This window comes from Cornus florida, unplaced genomic scaffold (assembly GCF_030987335.1).
Source record: "Cornus florida cultivar Cherokee Brave unplaced genomic scaffold, ASM3098733v1 CherokeeBrave_3.0.0_Hap2_Chr01, whole genome shotgun sequence".
Classification (NCBI taxonomy): Eukaryota; Viridiplantae; Streptophyta; class Magnoliopsida; order Cornales; family Cornaceae; genus Cornus; species Cornus florida.
This window is the reverse complement of record NW_026775571.1, coordinates 116308469-116334653: the sequence shown is the minus strand read 5'-3', so window position 1 is coordinate 116334653 and position 26185 is coordinate 116308469. Positions and strand designations below refer to the sequence as shown.

Below are 26185 nucleotides of genomic sequence, written 5' to 3'. Positions count from 1 at the left end.
CTCAAATCAGTACATCCATAATCATAATATTCCATGCATTCAGGTGTAAAGTGAATAGAATTCTTTCTCAAACCGGGGAAATTGTTAGTACACAAAGAAACAGAGTGACTAATACCAACAAACAGTTAAATTGTCAACGCAGAAAGACACAGAGTGACTAATACCAACAAACAGTGCACGATCACGGTACATATATCCACTTCTTCTGATCAAAATCTAGCTTATACACATCAAATCGAGAGGTCTTATGGTTGTCTTTGTATTTGCCATCCGAAGGGAGAGTATGGTACCTAAGAACAATCAATAGATCCCCCTGAAGATTCCACTAATTATCTAGTGCTAGGATAAAGCCTCAAACTCCTTTCTTGTTGGTTCAATGCCCGAGATTTGAGATTTGTTATACAGGGGTGGAATATCTAGTGGAATCAGCGGGGATCTTTTGCGCGTTTACAGGGTTATTTCTAGAGATGCTGCTGAGAATGCACAAAATTTTATCCGACTGCCAGATTTCACGTTTTTAAGTTGGCATATGATCAAAATAAGTGGATACCTGTGCAATGCTTAGGTGAAAGGGCAGTGTTTGTGGGTCTGGATCATTCATTTTCTCTTTCAACTCCCGACTATCCAGAGCTGAAGAAGAATTCTATTTACTTCACAGACCAAATGGATGAACATGATACCAACCCATATGTAGGTCACGATAATGGCGTATTTCACTTGAAAGATAACTCCACCACACCTTTTTTCCGGGCACAGATTTGAAGAAGATTCAACCACCACCCGTTTCGATTGCCATCCTAGTTGCAGTTAAGTACCCTTTTTTTTTTACTTTTTTTTCCTTACCCTTTGCTGAGTTTTTTTTCCTTCTCTCTCTTTCCTTTTCTCTCTATCCTGTCCTTTGGTGAGTTCTCTCTCTTCTCTCTCTCTCTACATAACTACTGTTACGGTACTCTTCCGTGTTAATTGATTCGTGCTTGTCATGATTTTTCATTTAAAATTTTCATGGCCAGTGTTAAAGTAGTAGTGTATATTTGGTGTGATTACAGTTTCCACATAAAGAGTGAATGTGAATGTCAATATCAGACATTTTGTGATATAATCAAAACTGAAGGTGCTTTTATTAGAGCATGCTTTATTGTTAATGATATTCACTATTCATCAAATTAGTACCATGTTCTCATAGTCCCTGAAAGGTGCCAACTCAAAATCCGAATATGAAAGTTGTTTGCAATACTGCAAATAGACAATTACATATATGTGTCATAGCAATTATCAGAAATGAAGCATTTCGCATGAAAAATGAAACAATTAATATGAAACAAATTACAATGATTTATAGAATGCAAAGAACAATTTATACATCACCATCCGATAACAATCCAGACACAGAAGGAAGGAGCTAAAGGGAAAAAAGAAGTCAACAACGAAATAAAGAAAATCAAACATATTGTTTAGAATTAGAGGAAAATGAGAAGTTGATGCATATATGTCGGGAATAGCATTGATATGATTCTGGATAACCCAAACAACACAAGGGCTTAATCGAATTTTGGCCTTTGTAGCTGAGAGAGAGGGATAACCCGAATCGGATACGGTTGAATCTTCTTCTTCAACTGGCACCGATGAATGGTGTTATCTTCTAAGTTACAGACACCCAAATCATTACATCCATAAGAGGAGTATCCCATATCTTGGGGGGTGAAGTAAATAGAATTGTTTCTCAACTCCGGAAAATCGTTGGCACAGAGACACAGAGTGATTAATACCAAGGAACAGTGCACCATCACCTAAGCTTGGTACATATACCAACTTCTTCTGATCAGAATCTAGCTTAAACACAGCGAATCCATAGGTCTTCTTACCGTTGTCTTTTTTCATAAATTTTGTACCTAACAACCAACAACAGATCCCCCGAAGACTCCACTAAATATCTTGGAAAATGACAAGACACATGAGAAATAAAAAGAGTGCATTTTGGAGAGGCAGGGTTACTGAGATCCCATGCATCTATATGTCCAGAAGTGGACACAGCATAAAAACGTTGGTCCTTGCTGAAATATGCAATTTCCTCATATCCCTCTTGATCCAGCCGTGGTGAATCTAGGGCAGTCCATGACGTGTCACCAGGCCATTTCTGCAGAAGGCAAGATCGGCTTTTTTATTATGTCCTTGGATGACCATTACTGTGCAGTTCTCGGAAGAATTGATTGGAATAATAATGAGGGAATGAGTTTGGGGCTGAGGACATGACAAGCTTCTTAAAGAATTTATGACTTAATTCTTTAGATGATATGGCTGTCATTTGCTTCCAAATCATGTATTCTGTAACAACGGAGGCGGCAGCAGCACGGTTGTCCTCGTCATCATCCTGGTGGTCAAGGGTAGTGGAATTAGATAGCAGAAGGGAGGAGGGGGATGTAGGGGGAGAGGAATGGATAAAAGGATTGTGGAGATAGATGGAACAATTGCGTGGGTGGATAAAGGTGAGCCAGCCATGAGAGGAACCAAAGCAGATGGTGTCGTGGAGCGAAAGGATTTCCCTTTGCCATGGCAGCCAAAGATTCTTCCTTTTTTGCAACTCCACCTTCTTCTCTGCAACATCCAAGAAGTGATAGTATTCCACATGGTCGACCTCTGTCTCCTCCTCCTCCTCCGTTGTAAAGTCAAAGCATTCAACGTTCAACCCAGGAGGTACCATCAGCCATGGTGGAGATGCGGCTGCCAAAGGATCAGTACATGTTGTTTCTTCTTCTTTGACATCTACTACTGCAGACGAAAAACAAGATTGTTTATTGAAGGCTAATCTGCATATTTTAGCGAGGACCAACGCTTGAGGATGAGAGATGGACAGACTTGGGGCACGTGGATGGATCAGTTATTGACGATTACGACGAAGTTGCATATTTTAGCAAGGACCAACGCTTTTATGCCACGAGCCATGGCACAAAATTGATTGAAGCTTGGGATCTCAGCGATCCTTCTTCTCCCAAGTGTGCAGTGATCCGTCATTCCATTCCTCAGATCAAGACTTTTCATATTGTAATGCAATATCTAGTAGAATCAGCAGAAGATCTTTTGCTGGTATACAAGGTTGTTTCTAGTGATGCTGATGAGAACGGCAATCCCTACAGAGGGATCGAAAGTGATGAAGATGACTATTGTTTGGACGAACAAGGAAATTACATGGCACCATTTTATCGGACTGTGGGATTTCACGTTTTCAGGTTGGATTTTGATCCAAATAAGTGTGTACATGTGGAATGCTTAGATGAAAGGGCAGTGTTTGTAGGTTCGAATCACTCATTTTCTCTTTCAACTCGTGACTATCCGGAATTGAGAGAGAATTCTATCTACTTCACAGATCATATGAGGGAACGTTGTATGAACAGCAACACATATGCAGGTCACGATAATGGCGTCTTTCACTTGGAAGATAATTCCATCACCCTCTTTATCCAGGCACAACTTTGAAGAGGATTCAACACCATCCATTTGGGTTGCCGGTTGCCCCTCCTACCACTACCTATTAGTTGCAGTACCCTCTTCTATTAATTTGTTTCACTTCCATGAGGTGAGTTATTTTTTCCTTCTCTCTGTACTGGCACTTGTTAGTTTGTGATACATGTATATAATATATATCTATTTTGTGATAGAATCTTTATCACTAGTTTCAAGGTTCTTGTTTACTGAATGACAGGTAACTGTTATGATACTCTTCCATGTTAATTGATCCATGTAGTATTAAATTGGTAATAAATAGAGCATAGACAAAGATGTGAAGATTTGAGGACTAATTGTTTGTATGGATTGCAATTTGTTATTGTATTGGGGATATTGAATATGAAACCTGATATGTAGCTACTGGGAATCTTCCTTGCTTCAATATTTAATCTATATATATATATATATTTTTCAAGATGTTATTTAATTACTGATTCAAATCTCTCTCTCAAATACAGGGTCTTCAATTTAACAGATGATAAGGCCTAGAGAGGTCTGGACATCATAGAAGGAAGGGTTTATGGGGAACATTGCTAAGCATTGGAAATTTGATATGCTACTATTTGCTGTTCGGAAATTTTATAGTTTATAGAGATCACCGACACAAAATTGTTGTGTGTTTGCTTTGTAAAGTTATTTTATTTTTATTTCTTTTTATCACTTAGGTTCCATTGAAAATTATAAGTTTACCATCTTTCTTGTGGTTTATTAGCATGCTTGTTAATGATATTAACTATTCATCAAATGATTACCATGTTCGTAATACTAGATTAATATATTCCTTAATTGTAATAATACATCAAGAAAATGTTTTTATTTCATTCCACCTAAGAGAGACCAGTTCTTGAAACAAAATCACCGCTTCTTTACAAAATTTACTCTGCTAATGACTAGAACAAAGTGCATTCCTAGATACAGAGCACTCTATTTCAGAAATTCTCATTAAACAACCTTTTCAAATCCACATATTCAGCACTCTGCTTGATTCAAATCCTTTCTAATCTAAGCAAGCCTTTAAGCACACTCATTTCAAAAGACAACATACACTCTAATCCTTGCCCTCTTTTCTTTCATTTCTTACTTTGAAAATTTTCTCTTCTTACTTTTGCTTCAAACTGTCCTTAGCAACACGAACTAACAAAACCTAATTTGATAAAGATTGCGAGAATGATACCAAAAAAATTTGTCTTGACCATTATTATGGATGTTTTGTATGTATAACACTTCTCTCACGCATAACTAAGCCCTTCCATTTTCTGAAAAATCACTCCACCAAACACGCATCCTTTACTCCAATACAGCGGGCCATACCCATACATTCTCCCATCATTAAAAATTGGAAACAAAACCTTCACCAAATTCATGGATGGTAGTGAGGTTATGCTATAATGTCAAACAGATACATGTGGTGACAAGTCATCAATAACTTCAAACCTAAAATTTCCGATATCCTGAAACCACCAAATATTAACTTAAATACCCGTGCAATCCTTAAAGAAGAAGGTACAATATATATATATACACACACACACACACAGTTACTTTTACGCATATATCAATATTTAATTCACAATTAATGAAATGCAAGAATTTTGTGACAAGAAAGAAACAAAATTTCAACAGAGCCTCCCATTTATTCCAATTTTCTAATTTCTTAAATAATATGGAGTACTATAATTTGCTCAAAAACAGGATAAATATTTACAAAGCGTGCCGGCAAGAACAAGCTCTCTGTGCCATCTCCATCATCACTTGAGTGAACAGATCATGACATCATTCATGGCTACACTTTTCCCCCAATCTACCATCCAGTAAATCCCAAGAAACTGAAGCCAAAAACAAACCCACAAGTCCCAAAGTTACAGTTCAATAAGTAAACATATCAACAAACAATCATCCAACACAATTCTAAACCATAAAACCAATATATATATATATATATATATATATATATTATTATTATTAATCTTGTCGAATGAGAAATCATTAATGAATTTTATTAATTCATCATAAAAGTTGTAGCTTTATGTATAATTTATATGCTGATGTTAGATGAAAGAAGGTATAAAATTAAAATGGACATAATTCAAGAAAAACGAACAGAGAGAGAGAGGGGGTACCTGAGAGATCGAATGGCGATGTGATGAGTGAGAACGTGAAAGAAGAAATTGGCTCCGTGAAGGAAGACGACGACTCCAGTGCAGCCCAAGAGAAAGAATTCGACCATCATCCTCCTCGTTTTTTCAATTCGATTCAGAATGAAAACAAAAGAAAAACCCTAATAAAAAAATTCAGACGAATTTGAGAGAAAATAATAGGGTTTGCTTGCGAGTTTTGATTGAACCGACCACAACGGCTCTTGAGTCCGTCCCTCGCTCTGGTTTGGTTATATATATATATATATATAGCGGTAGAAGAACTGAGTAGGTAGTATACGAGAGGATAGAACAAATAAATTAATATAATTATTTACGAAAACAAATTAATTAAATAAGTGGGTGATTATGTCAACGACCATATCCATTCCAACTAGGTAATCCGTACTATACTAAAATTTATATTTTTTTAATTTTATCACTAAATTTTGGAATTTAACTTTTTGTCCTCTATTCATTTTTTAATAAATAAAATGACTTCATTATAACATTATTGTTTCCAAAAGTGTGATAATATATATATTTTTAGAATAGTTAATCATTTCATACTTTTTGAAGGATTATTAATCATATTGACGTGAAAAAGAAAAAGAAAAAGAAATTATGTTAGGTAATAATAAATATATTATGTAATAGTTATATAGAAGGAGTAAATTTTGTTGGTATAACTCACACAAGTTAGAAAAGAAAAAAAAAAAAAAAAAATAGAATTCAAGTTCAAGTTGTTACCATAACTATGTAGGGTAATCATATCCATTAAAATAGCCAATATCTTTGTTATCAAATAATTGTGTATAATTCAATTCAGTACAATACCCAAAAATATATAATTGCATACAAATGTTTAAAACTAAAAACATAGAATAAAATCACTTGATTTCTCTTCAATATTACAATTTTTTTTTAGTGTACAATATGATTATTTATCAATCATCGTCACCATCAACTTTGAGGAACACTGTCTAATTTATTTAGTAGTAATTTTTTTTTTTTTTTGTAAGGTGATAGTAGTATTATATTGGAAAAACTACACTTATATAATCTGTTCCTCATAAATAAATTTATTGCTCTTAATCATACTGCTCAATATTAATTTTCTATTAATTAACATAATACATATATATATATATATATATATTTTCCCCACCGAATTTGTTGGCTTCTCTTTTTACTTAGTGATAGTAGATAAGAGGAGTGTGGTCAGTGATGACATATTGAACAACTAATTGGGATCTTTTCTTTTTTCCCCCACTGAATTTGTTGGCATCTGATTTTTTTTCCCCACACATTTGTTGGTGAAACTGAGAGATAGAGAGTGATGCATCAGGCGCTCCACGAATCCTAATTTTCAATCTTCCTAATCATAGCGGTCGAAGTGATCACTCTTTTCTGATTCCATTACCATCCAATTGTGTTTTCATAATCGATAGCGTTGTAGTTGACAGAGCGTCTGGTTACTAATGTTTTAGTGTCCGTGTTCGAGTCCCAATAAATTGCCCAAACATATTATACGTAAATATTTATCCTAGATCAGAATTGATGCAAAATATTCCTAACTTTCTTAAAAATAAAAAAATCTAAGCATGCGAAGAGTAAAACGCAAAGTTGAAATTAATACCAGTTCATTTAAGATGAAGACGTAGACACATGATATAGTGTCGAATGAATTTGCTCCACGAGACACCATTAATCCACTGTAAACTTATCAACAGAAAAAGCTGATTAATCCCCTGCATTGACCCTCTCTTCCACTAAAGATGTGGTTGACAAAGGGCAGAGAATTCATGGAACGATGGTCACAACATCATGCATTCTTTGAAAATTCCCAATTTTCTTTTTTATGTTCTCTCCCATTCAGATTTCTATTTCCTCCTAGCTTGCTGGCATTTTTGTGTTTGTATAAAGCCTTGTTACTTTGATTTGATGCAAGCAATTGTATTTACAATTCGGGGGTCAATTGAAAAAATAAGTTCTATTTAAAAATGAGCCAAATTTTGAGTAAACCAAATTTTAGGGTAATCATATCCATTAAAATAGTCAATATCTTTGTTATCAAATAATTGTGTGTAATTCAATTCAGTACAATACCCAAAAATATATAATTGCATACAAATGTTTAAAACTAAAAACATAGAATAAAATCACTTGATTTCTCTTCAATATTACAATTTTTTTTTAGTGTACAATATGATTATTTATCAATCATCGTCACCATCAACTTTGAGGAACACTGTCTAATTTATTTAGTAGTAATTTTTTTTTTTTTTTGTAAGGTGATAGTAGTATTATATTGGAAAAACTACACTTATATAATCTGTTCCTCATAAATAAATTTATTGCTCTTAATCATACTGCTCAATATTAATTTTCTATTAATTAACATAATACATATATATATATATATATATATATATATATATATATATTTTCCCCACCGAATTTGTTGGCTTCTCTTTTTACTTAGTGATAGTAGATAAGAGGAGTGTGGTCAGTGATGACATATTGAACAACTAATTGGGATCTTTTCTTTTTTCCCCCACTGAATTTGTTGGCATCTGATTTTTTTTCCCCACACATTTGTTGGTGAAACTGAGAGATAGAGAGTGATGCATCAGGCGCTCCACGAATCCTAATTTTCAATCTTCCTAATCATAGCGGTCGAAGTGATCACTCTTTTCTGATTCCATTACCATCCAATTGTGTTTTCATAATCGATAGCGTTGTAGTTGACAGAGCGTCTGGTTACTAATGTTTTAGTGTCCGTGTTCGAGTCCCAATAAATTGCCCAAACATATTATACGTAAATATTTATCCTAGATCAGAATTGATGCAAAATATTCCTAACTTTCTTAAAAATAAAAAAATCTAAGCATGCGAAGAGTAAAACGCAAAGTTGAAATTAATACCAGTTCATTTAAGATGAAGACGTAGACACATGATATAGTGTCGAATGAATTTGCTCCACGAGACACCATTAATCCACTGTAAACTTATCAACAGAAAAAGCTGATTAATCCCCTGCATTGACCCTCTCTTCCACTAAAGATGTGGTTGACAAAGGGCAGAGAATTCATGGAACGATGGTCACAACATCATGCATTCTTTGAAAATTCCCAATTTTCTTTTTTATGTTCTCTCCCATTCAGATTTCTATTTCCTCCTAGCTTGCTGGCATTTTTGTGTTTGTATAAAGCCTTGTTACTTTGATTTGATGCAAGCAATTGTATTTACAATTCGGGGGTCAATTGAAAAAATAAGTTCTATTTAAAAATGAGCCAAATTTTGAGTAAACCAAATTTTAGGGTAATCATATCCATTAAAATAGTCAATATCTTTGTTATCAAATAATTGTGTGTAATTCAATTCAGTACAATACCCAAAAATATATAATTGCATACAAATGTTTAAAACTAAAAAAGTAGAATAAAATCGCTTGATTTCTCTTCAATATTAGAATTTTTTTTAGTGTACAGTATAATTCTCCATCAATCATAGTCACCATCAACTTTTGAAAACACCATCTAATTTAATTTATTTAGTAGTACTTTTTTTTAAGGTGGTAGTAGTATTATATTTCACTTCGTTGCAGTTGAGTAGAATATATCTCTCATGTATGACACGCCTACAAAATGAGTGGTGATATGTTTAAGTACTGGACCGACTTTAAAAAATACACGCACTAACAGACACACTCTCTCTCTCTAGTTACTGCGTCAGCTGCACCGACCCGCCAATCATCCACCCACGCTATTATTTTGGACTTGTGGATTCTTTTGTTTGGCACATGGAAATAATAGAGGAAGGTCTTCACTTCACATGTAGCTACCTACCCATTATTCCATGCCACGTCAATTCAAAAGCAAGACTCCAAACAAGACCTAAAAGCTAGGTTTGACACACGTAAGCCTGTATGCCCATTCTTTTCTTCGACACAAAATACGTACAATTGAAGTTAAGAATACAATTTAAAAATAAAATCTCAAAAATTTATTTTTCGAATTTTTGTCAACCTTGCTATGCTCCTAGAGACCAGTCTGTCCATCCTATTAGGGTCCATTTTCACATAAACATTTACACATATTCTACAATATACTCATCAAATTGAAGTCAAGAGGAAATTTTTGAACTTATTTGAAATTTTGAGTGTTGTTATTATTATTATTCAGCTTTTTATTTGCGTTATTGTTTGTGACTGATTGGAACCACGTAATCTCGTTCTACCTATTAATTTTTTGACTACAACTAAATGCGTAGCTTTTTAATTGTATTATTGTTAGTGACATTAAAACTGATGATCTCAAATTACTTAATAATTTTTTTTTTTGCCTAACATTAATTACATGCAAACGAAAATTTCTCTTAATTAGGGTTTCATATTAACGTGTCCTCATAATTTCAGTCAAAAAATTATGAGGCATGATTTTGATCTAAATACTTATTAGGATCATTTATTCCATGGTCCGGGTATTGTCTAGTGACAACTATTGCGGTAAGAAATATATCGGAAATGACAAGTTTCTCCAACATTAAGGCTACGTTTCATTTTTAGGTAAAATATTTTTTTATTTTAATTTTTTCGGTGTTTGACAAAAGTTTACATCAGATAGTACATGTAAAATAACTTGTTAAAAATTAATAGATAAATTATTTTTTTCTTCATAAATATTTTAATACAACTAAATACCAAAAAATAAAAATATTTTACATCCAAACAAACGGAACCCAAATACTCCTGTATATTTCAACACAGATAATGTATTCTTTGGCAATTTTATGATTGGAGACATCCGATGGTCCTCATCACATGTGCGAGTGATAAGAATCCTCGGATACAATATAACACTTCTACTATACTACACCTCATCCAAACTCAGGATTGAGATATAATAAATACCCAAAACACATCAATCTCAAGTCAATTCAGAAACACAATTGAGACATGTATATATATTTTCCCGACAAGGATCTCAATCATGACTAAAGTATAAATAAAACCAACAGATATTACGAGACAACTTTTAACAACAGTTGAAATAGTGCCTTGAATAATTGTACTAACCATTTTCACGGTTGTACATTAGTGTGACAAGTGACATAAAACCTATTAATACAATTCAGTGTAGTTCATTATTCTATGCATCTCAACAATCAAACATCAATATTAGGTCCATCTCTTATATTTGTTAAAGGATAATATTTCAATCCTAGTCTATCAAGACAATTTGTATTATGATAGATTATACCCATTTTTTCAAATTAAACTGATAGATCTATTTTTTTCCTCTCTTTGTTCCCATCTGTGTATTTCACTCACATATTCATTTACATTTTTTTTTTCTTAGCTCGTTGTAGAATTGAGTGAAAAAAAGAATAACTTTAATATATAGTATGCATAAAAAATAATTAAAGTAGATTTAAAAAAAGGAGAATAGAAATGATTAGTTCAATTTTGTTAAGAATAGTTTTCTATCTTAAGAAAATTAAAAATAATAAAAAAAGGTAAGGAAGACAAATTTGCATGAGTTGTTCTCTAGAAACAGAATTAGAAAATACATTCTTGAGTAATTTTAAAACTATTTCAGATTTATATATATATATTTTTATATGATTCTAAAAAACTGCCTGGAACTATTTTAGAATTAAAATAATTTTTGTTATTCTAAAAACTGGAGGGCTAGTAGGAAATATTAAAATTTGAAATTATTGGCTAAGGGAAAAGAAAGCTGTTGATGACTCTGTGAGCTAAGGGAAAAGAAAGCTGTGGATGACTCTGTGAGTGAGATACATAAGTGGGAGAAAAAAAACAAATTGTCGAGTTTAAACATAAAAAATGAGTATAACCCATGTTTTGTATTTTTTAAAATTTAAAAAATATATCAACCTCTTATTAAGACACGTTAGTGTGCACCTCTTATTAAGACACGTTAGTGTGCAAGACACATGATTGAAGCATTATCCTTTGTTAAAACAATAAGACACTACCAATCCCCCCACCACCCCCCAACACACACACCCCCCACCACCCCCCAACACACACACACACAGACATCCTTAATTACGCATGTGAATTTTGAAGTTAGACCTTTTTTAGACTTCGTTTGCTTTCCACATTCAAATATACACATACATTTATATACCAATAATTAAAAGAAAGGAAGAAAATAATAATAATAGTAATAAGAACTCACACTTTAATTCTACACATACATAGCGGAAACAGTCTACCTTAATGCCACTCCAACAAAAGAATTTCTATTTCTAAATCAAAATCCGTTTGAAGTTATTGAATCCGTGCAGGCTTCCAAATGTTATCTTCTTCTCCTTGGCAACCCACTCTGCTAATGCTACCCCGACAAGGTTGCTTTTTGCTTCCGAATGATATAGTTGGAAATGCAAAATATCTCGAAAGTGGAATTACAAGACACAAGAAAAGATTATATTTTATTTGAGAAAGCACTACGGCTCTAATTGAGAGAGATGGATTTTATGATTAGGAACTCAATAATGCTGCATCAATAGAACATCCACATGAGGCATGTATTGGGTCGTACAACAATGTGATACCATTCAATTCCCACCCAAAATTACCCCCTATCAGAATTACTGAATAACACAACTAAAATTATTTTGTAATAACTTACTGCATCAACTAGTCACCGAACAGAGTTGAGACAAGTAGGTCTTGCATAAAAACCGATCTTCCAGCAGCTTGTCTCATCTTTTCTTCCCGCTCTTCGGAACTTAATGATGCATCAAAACTGTAAGAGAGAGATATGTCGAGAGTGAGCTTTTAAGGAGCCTTTACTGCTCAGGCACGTCATATATGAAAGGTTTAAGTAACCAAGTGCTGCAAAATCAGTAACGACTCAATTGGCTCTTAGGCTTATTGATTGTTTATGAACTTGAACATGAGAACAACATGAATTAATTTGATTAAAAAAACATATTATAAACGAATCATGCAAAGGATATGGATGACCATGAATCAGAAACCTAAACATGATTTAAATCACGTCTTCCAGTTGATCAGTCCTTCGTTACAGGCATTATATTCATATTACCATGACCCAAAATGCAGCCTATTATTTAGTACTTGGTCAGTGATGAAGGTGGTCTATAAAAACTATCGCAAGAACTGCATGAAAGTATCATGACATGCCGGCTGGAGGAAACTGTGTTGTGTTCAAGTGGCAACTAAATATGCCATAGCAAACAAGCGGATGCGTTAATCAGGCACTGAAAACTGGATGAGAAATGAAGAAAAATAGTTTGGTCTACTACCTTGATTTCCATATATGTGCGGATGGCACGCTCTTTGTAGAAGTGTCCTCGGCACTGGATAACAAAGATTTTGAAATTTCTTCTGCTTCAGATGCAGGGAAGTTCAAGACAAGAGATGAAAGGAATGGATCGGTAACTGCATTAGATGAACTTGTATTGCTTGAACGATATCCACCACCTCCTAGAAGCACCTGCAGATGGGTCTCACGAAGATCCCTTCCCAGAAGCGACAGTGCCTGACCGTTGGGAATTGCAACTCTACGTAATCTACGTCGTCTCTGCAAGTAATTTTCAGTTAAGGTAAACTTCAAAGGAGATCACACCAACCACACACCTAGAGGTGCATGCAGTTGAAAATTATATAAGGAGATTAGACATATTAACTACATTTCCAATTTAAAGGATATCTTGAACAAGTGTCCATGTTGCAGGGTGATATGACTTAACATGTCCCTTGCAACCTTGACAGAGCAAATAGGACAGACCTGCAAGAAAAAATATATGCAGTATGAGATTCATGTCACTGGAACCTGGTTAATACATGACATAAGTAATTTCAGGGGTAAGGATTACAGATAAAATGAAGCAATGAGGACGATCAAGACAACATTCACTTCTCTGTTCTTCATCCACTCTTTCCCCTTCTTTTTGGTAATGACTTATTTTTTAGCCCTCAGGAATTATAAACTATATTCAGAAAACCAAAATCCATTTCCTGTTGACTAATAATAATATGAAATAAAGTTTGACTTGACCAAGTCTACAAACAACATACAGCATGACTCATCTTAATCAATATTTCATCATTTTAATAACGAAAAGAGAAGTAGGAACATTTAAAATTTATCAATAATATAAACTATAAAGAAGTTTTGCTTTGGAGGGGTTGAAGATGTGACCTCAAGTGCCACATCCATTTTTCATTCATGTTCATTTGCCCGTTTCTTAAGGTAAAGAAGTGATCACAACCATCAAAGGACTATGGTACACTTGGGGAGCCAAGAGCGAATGCATCACATGAACTTAGAGTAGTTGCATTAGAAGAGTTTCATATCAAACAAGCACACGTCAAAAAACTCAAGCCATCATCACCTAAAGTGAAGGCTACACACTGTTACATGTCCAACACCAGCAAAGACCTTGCTGGGTCATATGTGTGAGTTTCCCTCTGTGTAGAGAGACTGGAGCCTCATAGCACATGTTTCAGCTTCTTGTGCTCCGATAATTCAATCACTACCTATGTCTATCCTCATATCTTACCTTGAGTAGTGTAATTAAACAAAATATCCTAGTCAGACGTGTTCCTATGCTGCATCAAACTTTCTCAGTGTCTCCCTTACTCCTCCAGTTTTCATTGCAAGGGCAGTTGCACAGCCATCAACTTGATGTGTGCTGAATTCCATATAAACTTAACTTCTCACCTTAATCACCCTTCAGCACTCCTGTCAACAGGAAGAGACAATTGTATTTAACCCTTCTCATCTGCAGCAAGGCATGTTTTGAGGTACATCCATCAACAGACATGAAAACTAGAATTATATATACATGCAACACACATTACAATATAGTGTCAAGTTAGTGTCCTTAACACATAAGAAAGCACTCTAAATTTATCTACTATTTGCTTGAATAGTGAATACTTTCCCTACAACCTTCTCTATAATAATTAGTACTTCACAAAGCCCCAAAAACCTTAACACTACGCCTTGAATGAGGATGGTTTACTGGTGACTAGATGCATCTTCTAGCTAAAATTTCATCTGATGGTTGAGTTAACACAGGTCATTACTCAATACTGCTCCTGCCTATGCAGGGCGCCGGAAAAGAAAGACTAGAGACAAACCTAACCGTCTTTTACATTAGTTTGCCCATAATGGTTGCTCTCAAGCTCGAACCTGCATCCTCACATCTGTTAGCTCAAGCTTTACCATCCCTAACCTGTGTCTATTTAGTTGGTAATAATGTACACAATCTAAAAGTTGGACACAACCAACTACTGTATTTTTGGATTAACAAGTTCATATTCATGCAAAAATTCAAAAGAAGTTGATATGGACTCAATATATGAAGCAATGCAACTAAAAAACATGGACGCGATACATTTATATTCATTGGCACGTGGATAATTACACTATCAGATTTTGGCTGACAAGATAAACCCTCATTATACCAAAAAAAAAAAGCAAAAAACATTTGGAGTGAGATAACAAAATAAACTGTTTTCTGTTCAATTAAATGTAAAACATAATAAATTGTTAACTATTTAATCAAATGTAAATTATTATTATTTTTTAAAATAAAAAAATGCAGTGTCACAGTCTGTGGCATGCACTCATTTTAAAGGCTTCCAAATAAAAATATCTCCTAACATGCTTAGTGGAAACTGACTTAACTTAAAGATGGAATCAGCATTTGAAACAACACAATAGTCTGTTCTGTCCTCTCCAAAAGGAGAAATTCCAACAGAGAATCAGATCTCTACTACTTTTATTTATTATTTTTTCTTTCGGAAGTTCAGATCTCTATTATCTCTCAGAATAATCTAGTTGATGACCACTTTTAACTTGTGCAATTTTGCCTGACAACTTGAAACATGGTTGTTCAAGTACCCAACTTTGATGTCTTTAAGAGAAATATATCTATATATACAGAGAGAGAGAGAGAGAGAGAGAGAAAGAGAGAGAGAGAAAGAGAGAGAGAGAGTGCTACATGGAAAGCTTAGAGAACAATATCACTGAAAAATACAGGTCTCTTACACAAAGGAGGGAACGCTAGAAACAAACCTGACCTTTTGACATTATTTTGCACAAATTAACTGCTCTTACGAACTTGCATTCTCACACTTTCAGCACAAGCTTTGACAATTGTACCAAGCAATAGCCTTAACTTTGCAATAAAGTCTTATGCATTGTAATAATGCTGCCAACTGGTAGGTTTCTGCAATAATACATTGTCATTGCTGTGCCACAACGTAAACTCAACTCAATAAACCCTTTTCCCATTTATTGAGCTTGTCTACATGAAATCTCCTTTATGGTCATCTCATTCTTGAAAGATTCAACAAACTCAAAATTACAATTTCACGTCACTTATGATGTTGTTCCAACCAAATTTCCTATGTAGCCAGCTATAAATAAGTCATCATATACATACCCGTTACAGGTTCACCGCATACAAATAATTACCTGAATTTCGAGTTGCTTCACTGATAATGGCATAATGCCACTGTATTATTACATTGCAAGTTAGGATGAAGCAGGATTTTGCTTTCAATATAAGTAAGGTCAAGGGGAATTTTGGAAAAAGCAGTTCTATAGACACCAAAAGTTTAGACCAATTAAACAATGTGAACTCAAACTAAACAATAGGTATTTTCATGTGGGGTTCACATGATATCATCCTCCTTTATTTTTATTTTTTTATTTTATTTTATTTAAAATTCACATTCCTTCGTCAATTGGGTATTTCGCTTTAAAAAGAATTTTTCCTTTTGGAAAGTAGGTAAGTCATCTAAATTGGAAAAGGGATGTTAGAACCTCCTTTGGGCTAATGAACTCAACAATAAGCTATGCTGCATCCACATTTTCCCAAAATTTTTTATCTTTCCATACAAAAAAAATAACCTATCTCTTCAAACTATAACAGGAGGCTAGTGGAACTACCTAATTATCTGTCCATTCTAAAGGCCCCAACATCCCATGTTAAAGGCACGCATTACTGATTCAATATCCTCCACGATAGTTGAATCAAACAGCATACAGTATTACAAATCTCCTCAGATCCTCGGGTGAAATATACTCCTGTGAATATAAAGTTAACCAGCACCTTCAGTTTGAAACTTTTGGGCAGAACAAATGGTTCACAAATCTACCTAGTCAAATCTGCTCTTTCAACATTACTTGCAATCTTAAGAAGCCTTTATTATTCAATCAAAAAGACGAGCTGCTATGTTTATGCGGTTGTCTATGTAAATGAATTTAAAATCCATTGATAATGTCTGAGGTTGTTTCCTATGAATTTGTGACATCCTTCCCATATCCAAGATACTGTCATCCAACCGCAGAGCCTCATCCTACTCCTCTTCCATGACAAGTTACCATAAAATTTCAGGCTATAACATTCATAAATTTTCATTCTAGTCCAACACATGAGAGCCTTCATATGAACAACCAAACAAAAAGACTGTGACCTCTCAACATACCCATCAAGGTAATTTATTTTTTATTTTTACCTGTTTATCACACACTTGTGCATAAGTGGAAAAGGAATCGGAAAACATAGAACCGAAACAACATGAATTTGCATATCCCCGAAAAATCATAATTTTCAATAAAATCAATGGTGTGAACCATTTTGAAGAAGAAATGCAACAAAGACCATAGTTATAGTAAATTTTCAAAAAGAAGGAAAAAAAAAAAAATCAAAACATGAGCAGAGAAGGATATATAATAAGGTAAGGATAAATGAACAAATTACATGTGGATGGATTTATATACATACACAATTACACACACATATACACGCTTACATACATAAATCGGTCAAAATAGATACTCACGGTGACTTTGGACTCGAATGAGTGCTCATCTTCGAGGTGGGAGCACAGAGAAGCTATATCGAAGTCCTCAAAACAATAAGGGCATGGAAAATCGGGGCGAACCTCATCTTCCACCTCGAAATCATCGATGTTCAATCGATCTGGAAACAAAAACACCAAAACCATATGATTTTCGTTAAACAAAGAAAAAGAGAACATTTTTTTTAGATAGATCACAAGCAAGATATAAAGAAAATAAAAACAAACAAACCCAATTGAGAGCTATGATGATGGTTGTGGTGGTGGTGGTGGTGCTGCTGCAAAGTCAACTGGCGTTTGGCGGCCGCAAGGCGAGAGGTCCAGAAATCTGAATCCATGGGGAAAGAGAGACAGGGGTATTGAACTGAGAATGAAAAGGAAAACAGAAATGAAAAGTGGTAAATTTTTTTTTTTTTTTAAATGTTTAAATTGAATATTTGAGAATAATGAGAGAAATTTGACTTTTTCTTGGTGTTGTTGGAATGTTGATCTGAGTGAGTAAGGTTCAGATACGACGATTGTACTCAAAGAGAGATAGAGAGAGGAGCTGAATGGAGGAGGTTATGTGGTCATGACAACAGGTGACGTATGAGATCTAGCATGCGAGAACATGTCGGATTTCTGCTCATTTTTTCTTTTGAATATTTATTTTTTCTTTTATGGTCTAAATTTGAAGGCTAACATTAATTTGTCCGTTGGTTTGTTTTTAGTTCATCATTGTTTGAGAACTGATTATATCAAGAGTGAACAATCGAGGCCTAAACTAAGATTATATGATCGACAACGAAAATTTGGTCAAAGTTTATCAACAAGCAGCAAGAGTGAAAAAGTCAAACAAACTTTTTTTTCTTTAAAAACATCTTTAAAACATTATCTATTTATATTTTTGCTGTACTTTTATTTCTTAAAAAAACCAAAGAAGTATTAATAAGAGATAAATCTGTTTTCTTTGATATAAATAAGAACAATTAGATAAATCATAATATATATATATACATTTAGTAACCTTCATGTTATTCAAATCATGAAAATGTTATATATATATTTTTTCTACAAAATTTTAATTCTAATCAAATACAGCTTCCATTTGTTTTTTTTTTTTTTTTCATGCTTCTTCTTCCTTTCACTTCTTTCCTTCCCCCTTTTTTTTTTCCCCCCAAAGTGTATATATATATATATATATATATATATATATATATATATATATTCTTCTTTCTAACCAAACATGCAACCATCTGTGAATATATTTAGTTCTTGTAAATAATAATGGCTAACTCAAAAGTATGTTTGCTAGTTGGGCTAAAGACTTTAATTTTTACTTGGTATATATTTTTTCTCAATATTAAAATTTTAAAAATCGTGAAATGGAAATGTATCAACTTTAATATTCCTTGCCTTGTTTAAAAAATAAAAAAGACAAAAAGAAATAGATTTTTTTTTTTTCATAATAAGAAATTGGATACTTCCACCTTTTGGAAAAATTAATCCCATATTCTTCACCCAAAAAAAAAAAAAAAAATGCTGGCATAACGGTGTCGTTAAAGGCTGTTTCTTTTTCATCTAAGATCTCAAAAAGTTTATGCGCAAACTAGGGTTAGGGTTTGTGTAGTGAGAGACAAAGAGGAAAACCCAAGAAAAACTCTAGTATTCCATGGAGGCGACGGCGACGACGACGACGACAACGACTGAGCAAAAGCAAGTAGCTGGTGGTTCGAAACCGGGGATGAGGAAGCCGGTGTTCGTAAAGGTGGATCAGCTGAAGCCAGGGACGACCGGACACACTCTGATAGTGAAGGTATTGAGCTCCAACACTGTTTTGCAAAAGAAAGGCCGCAACGCCGCTTCTTCTCAGCCCCTCCACCGTGGTGGTGCTGCTAACACTCGCATCGCCGAGTGTCTCATTGGAGACGAAACGGGTACCATTCTCTTCACCGCCCGTAACGACCAAGGTCTCCTCTCTCTCTCTCTCATTCTCTCCCTCTCCCCCTCCGTGCTTTCGTACTATTTGCAGGTTTTTTTTTTTTTTTTTTTGCTTAATTTAAAAAAGCACATGTTCACACAAACACATACATTTTTGTTCGTACGAGAAAATTGATCTTTGACCAAACAGAGCATAATGTTACTATATAATTTTATAATCGAAAGTTTCTGATCGCATTTCAACGTAGATTGGGTCTCGTGGGTCTGAATTGAAATTTCCAGAAAATGAAAGATACAATGAGTAATGTTCAATTTTCTTGAGGATGTTGTTTTGGAGTCAAACTTAAGTTCAAAATCTAAAATTTAAGCCATTTAAGCGGAAAGGCGACCAAATCTAAAATTTTGTCAGCACCTCCAGAGTTTGTACGCTTATATATGTAAATACCTTCAATATATGTGTGTGTTTGTGTAAATATATAAAATGTTTTCAATAGTTGTAATGTTAAAAGACCATTATGTGGAATAATAAATTTGTAATTTGATTAGCACGAGAGAAATGTGTAGAGTTAATATTAATCTTATTTCTTCTACGTTAGGAGATATATTATTAGTAATGCTTAAAGTACAAAAATTATAGTATATATTTAATTTTTTAAAAATTGTGACATGAGAAATCGCTATGAATTCGAAAATTTGTTAATTGAATTTGCGAATTACGGAACGATTTGCTCTTAGAGTTAGAGTGCCAATTCATGAGCAGAGTGTGAGAGTGGCACTCCTTCAGAAGGATTGTATAATGCGAGGTTGTGATAAACTTTTAAGCTGCTAGTGTTGCATACGTAGCCATATAGATGTACAGAATATCACACCTTAATGTTTGAATAGAAGGATTGAGTGCATCACTACATGTGCTTCGTTTTTGCTATTATTATAGCTCATCGTTGCTTTTCTAGCTGTTTTTATCATGGTCCTTGACAGAACTTGTCGCTGTTAAATAGCATCAATTAAGATGTTAATAACTCGTTTTTGCTTGATAAATGAGAGAAAGAAATTAAATTGGTTAGAAAAGTTAATCATTAGAAATTTTCCTTCTTTCCCATGGTTCAAATGGAATTCGATCTAGTCTATTTGTTGAAAATCATATTTAAATGTTAAAGTGTTTTAATATACCTTTTTTTTTTTCCACCTAAGTGAAAGACACGATGAAATAAAACTTCTCTGAAATATTTTAAACTTTATAGATTTATGATTCATTTGTAGTGCTACGTAAAGGATCAAACATTAATTAATTTGCTGTTGAAATTTTTGATGTGTTATTTCGTGCAAGTATGGAATGCAAATTGCATTTTGTATTATAGATTTGGTGAACACATTTGATGTTTTCTTTTCTACCTTACAATATATATATATATATATATATATATATATATATATATATATGGGATATTGCATGTGCTTCCATTCAGATATTTAATAGTTACATCACTCCACCCACTTCTTTTTCACTAGCATGTAACAGAACCTTCCTTTGGTTGGTCCTTTATTAATTAATGATGCATTTTATTTAAATTATCACACAGTTTTGTTAAACAATATATATAACATCAAATTTGTCCTCAATGAGAAAATAAAAGTGTTTGGAATATCCCCTAATTTTTTTTTATTTTTTTATTTTTTATAATTATTTTCTGAACTTCTCAATAACCTCTCTCTCTCCACACATTTTGTGTCTCTGCACTGTCTCTATATCTCTCTCCATTCTTTCTGACTAAATATTCTGGCATAACCGGCCACTTCTTAATAGAATCTGGTTTTTAGTTAATCCTTTATTTGTCTCACTGCCCACCTCTCCCTACTTTTTCTGTCAAGCTTAGACCCAATTGAACCACTAATTTAGTGGTCTCATTGGTAAATTGAAGAATGCCAGTTTTGTCAACTCCAATATTGGTGTCAACTCCATTATTCCACTATAGAAGAATGCCAGTTTGGGTTGGCGAAGCAAGTAGGTTGCTAAAGATTTGTGAAAATGTTGTTTTTGCTGTTCACCATGCAATATATTTTATCATTATTTTTTTCTGTGTGTTATTTATGCAATTTGTGATAGTTGAGTTTAATACATTCATGAGTCTCTGCACCTTAGATCTTCCAATACACTTTGGTATGCGCTCTTACAAGTAGCTTTCGTTATAATGCTTTGCATCTTAGCTTCTTGAACCACATAGCTTTCTATATAGATCTTTCGCTTTCTCCTCTCTGTTGATTATAGTTCGTAACTTAGATGTGATCATTTTTCTGTTTGCTTGTTTTGCCTGCCTTGCTTCTTAAGGGAAAAAAAAATTTAGTAGGGCTACTTTGCAAGGTGGGTTGACCTGTTGCTATATTGCATTTTTGTGATAATGGATTTATCTCTCTACAGTTGACCTGATGAAACCGGATACCACTGTCGTTATTCGCAATGCAAAGATTGACATGTTCAAGGGGTCTATGAGGCTTGCTGTGGACAAATGGGGCCGCATCGAGGTCACTGAGCCGGAAAATTTTGTGGTTAAAGAGGACAACAATCTGTCTCTTGTTGAGTATGAACTGGTTAATGTTGTTGAAGAATGACCAGAATCTTAGTGTTCAGGGTCTTTGATGTCTGAAGTAATTGTGAAGTTTGGAAGCCTGATGATTTTACTGTCTTTTGTTGCCGTAAGATGGTATTGAGGTGCATTTTCTTTGTGACAGATGGGTTTGGTATACACATCTCACTAGAATCGGTTAGTTGGTCTATTATACACTATAACATATACTAGGACTGGTACAATGTTAGTTTGTGTATTTGGTATGTAAAAGGAACTGTCTTCTTTTTTCCACATTCAAAAGCTCATCCAGTTTTTGGACATGGAATGGTGACATATCCATGTGAATGGAATCTTTGTATCTCTAGTTTTAGATTTCAGTCGTTTTTCGATTCCAAATGTTCGCCAAGGCTTTGCTCTACTTCTGGGTTTGTTCATCCCCACTGAGGTGTGGTTTTATAAGAGATTTGATGTCAGCTCGTTATCAGTCGCAATTCCTAACGTTAACCTTTTTAGTTTATTATAATTAAACACTGACGTTTTTATGGTTTGATATTCTGTCTTCATGATACTTTTATGTCTCCAGGTGTTCTTATTTTATTGTCAAATTCGCAGATGATCCCAAGTAAACTGTTACCAAAATATTCTTCATACCATATAATTGAGGTGGTGATTTCTCTCAAAAAAGAGAAAATAATGTCGTTTATGTGGAACCTATTTGTGGTTTAAGAATTTGCTTAACTGGTTATTTGTAAATCCTTGTTTACACAATACTATCAGTTCAACGTCCGATCAAAAACATTTTTAAGCGTAGCATGATTTAATCAAAATAACACTCACCAAGCCATGAACAAGCAATAATGAATATGCAATGAATCATCCATTTTGCAAACAAATAACAACAGAGTTGATACATGTCAAATATGATTTGCTCTTCTGTTGTACCTTGAACAAACTTGTGATTGCCCTTAACGGTCAAACTTCACCTTCTTGAGCTGCTTTTGCTTCGGCTCAACTTTTCTATAATGCCAAACAGAAGTGGAATGCACAACCCTAGAGAGATTTCTGCTCCGCGTCTCCTGGGGACATCCAAGTGTGACCCCCTTACGGATATGTTCTCGTGTCCTGCAAAGCGACTTGTGTTTGGGAAGTTCAGAGCTCCTCTGTCCCCTGATCTAATTCCAATTAGCCGGCCTAGCGGCACACTATGGTCTTGAAAGAAGGATGCTGTGGACTGGTTGATATCAACAAGACACCAACATATTCAAGTAAGTGGGAATGGCGAAGCTTACATTTAGAAAAATGTTTGGAAGTGACTCCATGAATGAAAATGAAGAGGACTTCTAATTGCAAAATTTCATGAGAAAATTTTCATTAGGTTTATTCACGTGTTTCAACAGAATACATTTACTTCCATCTCTATATGCGGGCTTAACTATTAATTCTTAAGGTTGGGTGGAGCATGCTTATTATAGACACCGTGCTCATAAATACAATAATTTTTTATTTTCCAAGAAGGTGAAGCTGTGAAGCAAAAACCTATATTGCGAAGGTGAAGCTGTGAAGCAAAAAGCTATATTGCGAAGCTATATTGCGAAGGTGAAGCTGTGAAGCAAAAAGCTATATTGCGAAGCTTACTTAAGGTAAGGTTGCCAGTTAGCTTGTAGTTGAAGTTTTATGAAATTTTCAATTTTTGGCATTTAGACGAAATTAATTAAAAACAAGAAGAGAAGATCACCAATCCAACAGATTACACAGGTGCTGTGTACTATATTTGTTGTGACTCACTCTCACTCTAGAACTGGTTGCTTACAAATAACACACTCTCCTTATATAATCATCCTATCTAACTTCTAAAACTCTCTACACAAATGCCCACACATTTACACTTCATAAAACTCTCTACTCCTCCAGAAGATTATACAATCTAGGTTTCTACAAATTCAAATATCAGTTGGCAATTGATTAACTTTTCTTTTGATATACAATAGCAAGATTCCTTAGGAATCACTTTTTTGACATGAAACTTGCTTTTGTCTGGACTATAATCTAAAATCTATGAACAAGTTTGTCTACAGCAACTTCAAGATTGACCCACTCCTATATGGAAAAATAAATCTGGACATATACAAGAAATCCTGGAAAAAAAGAAAAGTGAATCTATGAATAAAAAAATAAATTCTACACATATATAGAGAAACCGAAAGAGGAATCACCTCAGTATCAAGGTTGGAGGATGAGAATGAGGAGAAACTGGTTGAGGGCATGTGTGCGGAGTATGAATCTTCAGCTGCAGATGCCTGTGAGTTCTCCACCACTCCAAGTCTCATGTTCATGTTTCCGAGCCCAAGTGGCCACCCAATCGGCATCTCATGGTTCTGATAGACATCCAAAATCAATGAGCAATCAAACATTTATGTTTGTTCAATAAAATGGTATCTCAACAGCTGCTGTGCCTCTAATTACTTTAACTGCTTTAAACAAGGATTCTTGTCAAATCACAATTTTAAGCTACTTTGTATATTATGTGAAAACTAAACATCTATTTTTTTTTTTTTCCCACATACTTTTCTTATTAAATTAGACGCAACACTGAGCTTTTGATGATTGATGATATATCTGCAACCCTAGATGTACAGCCGTTAGATTCACTTTATATTTATATACATAACTGTCAATCTAAAATATAGATCAGACTTGGGTAGTTCTAGTTAGAAATTTTCCCATTTTCAACGAGAACTTGTAGTCAACTATCTTCAATATCAGTATAGAAATCTGAGAATTTAGAGCCTATTTTGAAATAAATCTTCCTAAATAATGAATCCAAAAGATAGAAAATGATTTCCCTCTTCCCCGTCTTCACCAACTAACAAAATCTACAATATAAAAAGAAAAAAGAAAAAAAGAAAATGTTACGGCGTCTTTTTAATTGAAATTCCCTTTCATAATGAATTCAGAGAATACCATAATCAATATTAGTCAACCATTTAAATTTTTAAAAACTAATAAAATTAGAAAGTTCTATGAGTCTATTAATGAGCCTCTTTCAACTAAGTTCTCAAAAAATGAATTCAAGGAATTCCCAAAAGCCATTAAACAGGAAACCAAGAATTAAACCAACTTCTCTCAAAGAAAAAAAAAAAGAATTCAAGTTCTCAAAACCATCTTCTTACAAATGAAGAACCAAGTAGTAGTAGTTTAATAGCTTCAGATTTTGAACGAACGAATCAAAACCAAAAGATGAAGAGGTATGCGAGAGTGACATATTACCTCTGTAAACATGGTGTGAAGTCCGTCCTTCAAGACAGAAAGGGGTTGACGATGATGAATTTGATGATATCAATGAATAATCCAAAATAGGATGAGATGGATTTTGGTAAGACCACTGAAGACTAATGGCTCTCCAAAATCCGAGTTCTTCTTTAATACTACTACAATGAAACGTCCAGCCTTTTGGGTCCCACCTAGGAGTTAATACTTCAAATCACCATGCCCACGTGTTCCTTCTCTCTCTCCCCTCTTCTCAAGTTTCAAAATATTGAAGCTGTAACTGTTAATTTACCGCCATATTTACAACAACTGTTCCTATAAGTCAGTTTTATTCTGTCTGTGTTTTTATATTGCTTATGTAACAATTTATATCATTTATATAATAATTTTATCTCTCTTTATGTAATAATTTAATATAAGTACATTACATGGTTATTTTACGGTATTACACTTTGTCATGAGACTGTTACACTAGCAAAACAAGACTAGACACTCTATCCCTCCAAATTCGCCGTGAAACAGAGTTACTGTATGCTCTGCTTTGTGACAATGGTTGAGTGTGGTACTTCATCTGCTCTATGCTCTGATATGTCATTTTCTTTTCTATGTTAAAAAGTTTTTTTTTTTTAGCAATGAATGTCACTATTGTGGTGGTTGAGAAACTCATAGTTGCTTTGTGTGCTATTTAACCTGTGATTTTGAACAACATTACAACACATCAATCAAGTGGGATTAGTGGAGTGTAAATACATCAAATTAGCAGGGGAATAGAAACTTAAAGGGGAATATATTTTGTATCAAGTGTGGAGGAGAAAAGGAAAGAGTAGTTAGATGTTGGGGGCAATTAAAGGAATGCTTTTGTGAGTAATAAGATTAAGAATCTCTCCAACCCATTCAGATTTCAATGCAATTGATTGCTC

At 34.1% G+C, this 26185-nt stretch overlaps 3 protein-coding genes and 2 long non-coding RNA genes across 7 annotated transcripts; 2 read left to right on the top strand and 3 right to left on the bottom strand.

The window, feature by feature from the left end:
- The first annotated feature begins 395 nt into the window (after positions 1–395).
- Positions 396–4198, top strand: LOC132316199 (uncharacterized). The gene is made up of 2 exons (XR_009483916.1): positions 396–3571; positions 3960–4198. It is a non-coding gene; the product is annotated as an uncharacterized LOC132316199 (long non-coding RNA).
- Positions 4199–5112: 914 nt separating this feature from the next.
- Positions 5113–6061, bottom strand: LOC132316190 (uncharacterized). The gene is made up of 2 exons (XR_009483915.1): positions 5622–6061; positions 5113–5327 (listed from the first exon to the last, which is right to left on the bottom strand). It is a non-coding gene; the product is annotated as an uncharacterized LOC132316190 (long non-coding RNA).
- Positions 6062–11800: 5739 nt separating this feature from the next.
- On the bottom strand, positions 11801–18206 carry LOC132316156 (protein DEHYDRATION-INDUCED 19 homolog 4-like). Of its 2 annotated transcripts, XM_059814671.1 has the most exons (6): positions 17977–18166; positions 17747–17878; positions 17497–17636; positions 13346–13423; positions 12939–13222; positions 11801–12415 (listed from the first exon to the last, which is right to left on the bottom strand). In XM_059814671.1, the coding sequence occupies exons 2-6, from the start codon at positions 17850–17852 to the stop codon at positions 12307–12309; spliced, it is 717 nt and encodes a 238-aa protein (XP_059670654.1). In that variant the 5' UTR covers positions 17853–17878; positions 17977–18166; the 3' UTR covers positions 11801–12306. The 2 variants fall into 2 exon arrangements, with proteins under 2 accessions (XP_059670654.1, XP_059670663.1); XM_059814680.1 differs by having other exon boundaries at positions 12373–12504; positions 17747–18206.
- Positions 18207–19067: 861 nt separating this feature from the next.
- Positions 19068–22548, top strand: LOC132316130 (uncharacterized protein At4g28440). Its single transcript, XM_059814642.1, has 2 exons — positions 19068–19463; positions 21851–22548. Exons 1-2 carry the CDS (start codon positions 19166–19168, stop codon positions 22039–22041), a joined length of 489 nt encoding a protein of 162 aa, XP_059670625.1. The 5' UTR covers positions 19068–19165; the 3' UTR covers positions 22042–22548.
- A 294-nt stretch (positions 22549–22842) lies between these two features.
- LOC132316141 (uncharacterized) lies at positions 22843–25410 on the bottom strand. Of its 2 annotated transcripts, none has more exons than XM_059814653.1 (3): positions 25266–25410; positions 24212–24373; positions 22843–23229 (listed from the first exon to the last, which is right to left on the bottom strand). In XM_059814653.1, the coding sequence occupies exons 1-3, from the start codon at positions 25275–25277 to the stop codon at positions 22978–22980; spliced, it is 426 nt and encodes a 141-aa protein (XP_059670636.1). In that variant the 5' UTR covers positions 25278–25410; the 3' UTR covers positions 22843–22977. The 2 variants fall into 2 exon arrangements, with proteins under 2 accessions (XP_059670636.1, XP_059670644.1); XM_059814661.1 differs by lacking the exon at positions 22843–23229 and adding an exon at positions 23236–24133.
- Positions 25411–26185: the final 775 nt, after the last annotated feature.

Excerpts from the sequence above, each read along its gene's own strand:
- LOC132316130 (XM_059814642.1), top strand. The coding sequence starts at position 19,166 with ATGGAGGCGACGGCGACGACGACGACGACAACGACTGAGCAAAAGCAA. Across the intron at positions 19,464-21,850 it reads CACCGCCCGTAACGACCAAG|TTGACCTGATGAAACCGGAT; the intron begins GTCTCCTCTCTC and ends ATCTCTCTACAG.
- LOC132316156 (XM_059814671.1), bottom strand. The coding sequence starts at position 17,852 with ATGGATTCAGATTTCTGGACCTCTCGCCTTGCGGCCGCCAAACGCCAG. Across the intron at positions 17,637-17,746 it reads TCATCATAGCTCTCAATTGG|ATCGATTGAACATCGATGAT; the intron begins GTTTGTTTGTTT and ends TTTTGTTTCCAG. Across the intron at positions 13,424-17,496 it reads CATTCGAGTCCAAAGTCACC|GTCTGTCCTATTTGCTCTGT; the intron begins GTGAGTATCTAT and ends TTTTTCTTGCAG.
- LOC132316141 (XM_059814653.1), bottom strand. Across the intron at positions 23,230-24,211 it reads CCTCCAACCTTGATACTGAG|TCCACAGCATCCTTCTTTCA; the intron begins GTGATTCCTCTT and ends GATATCAACCAG.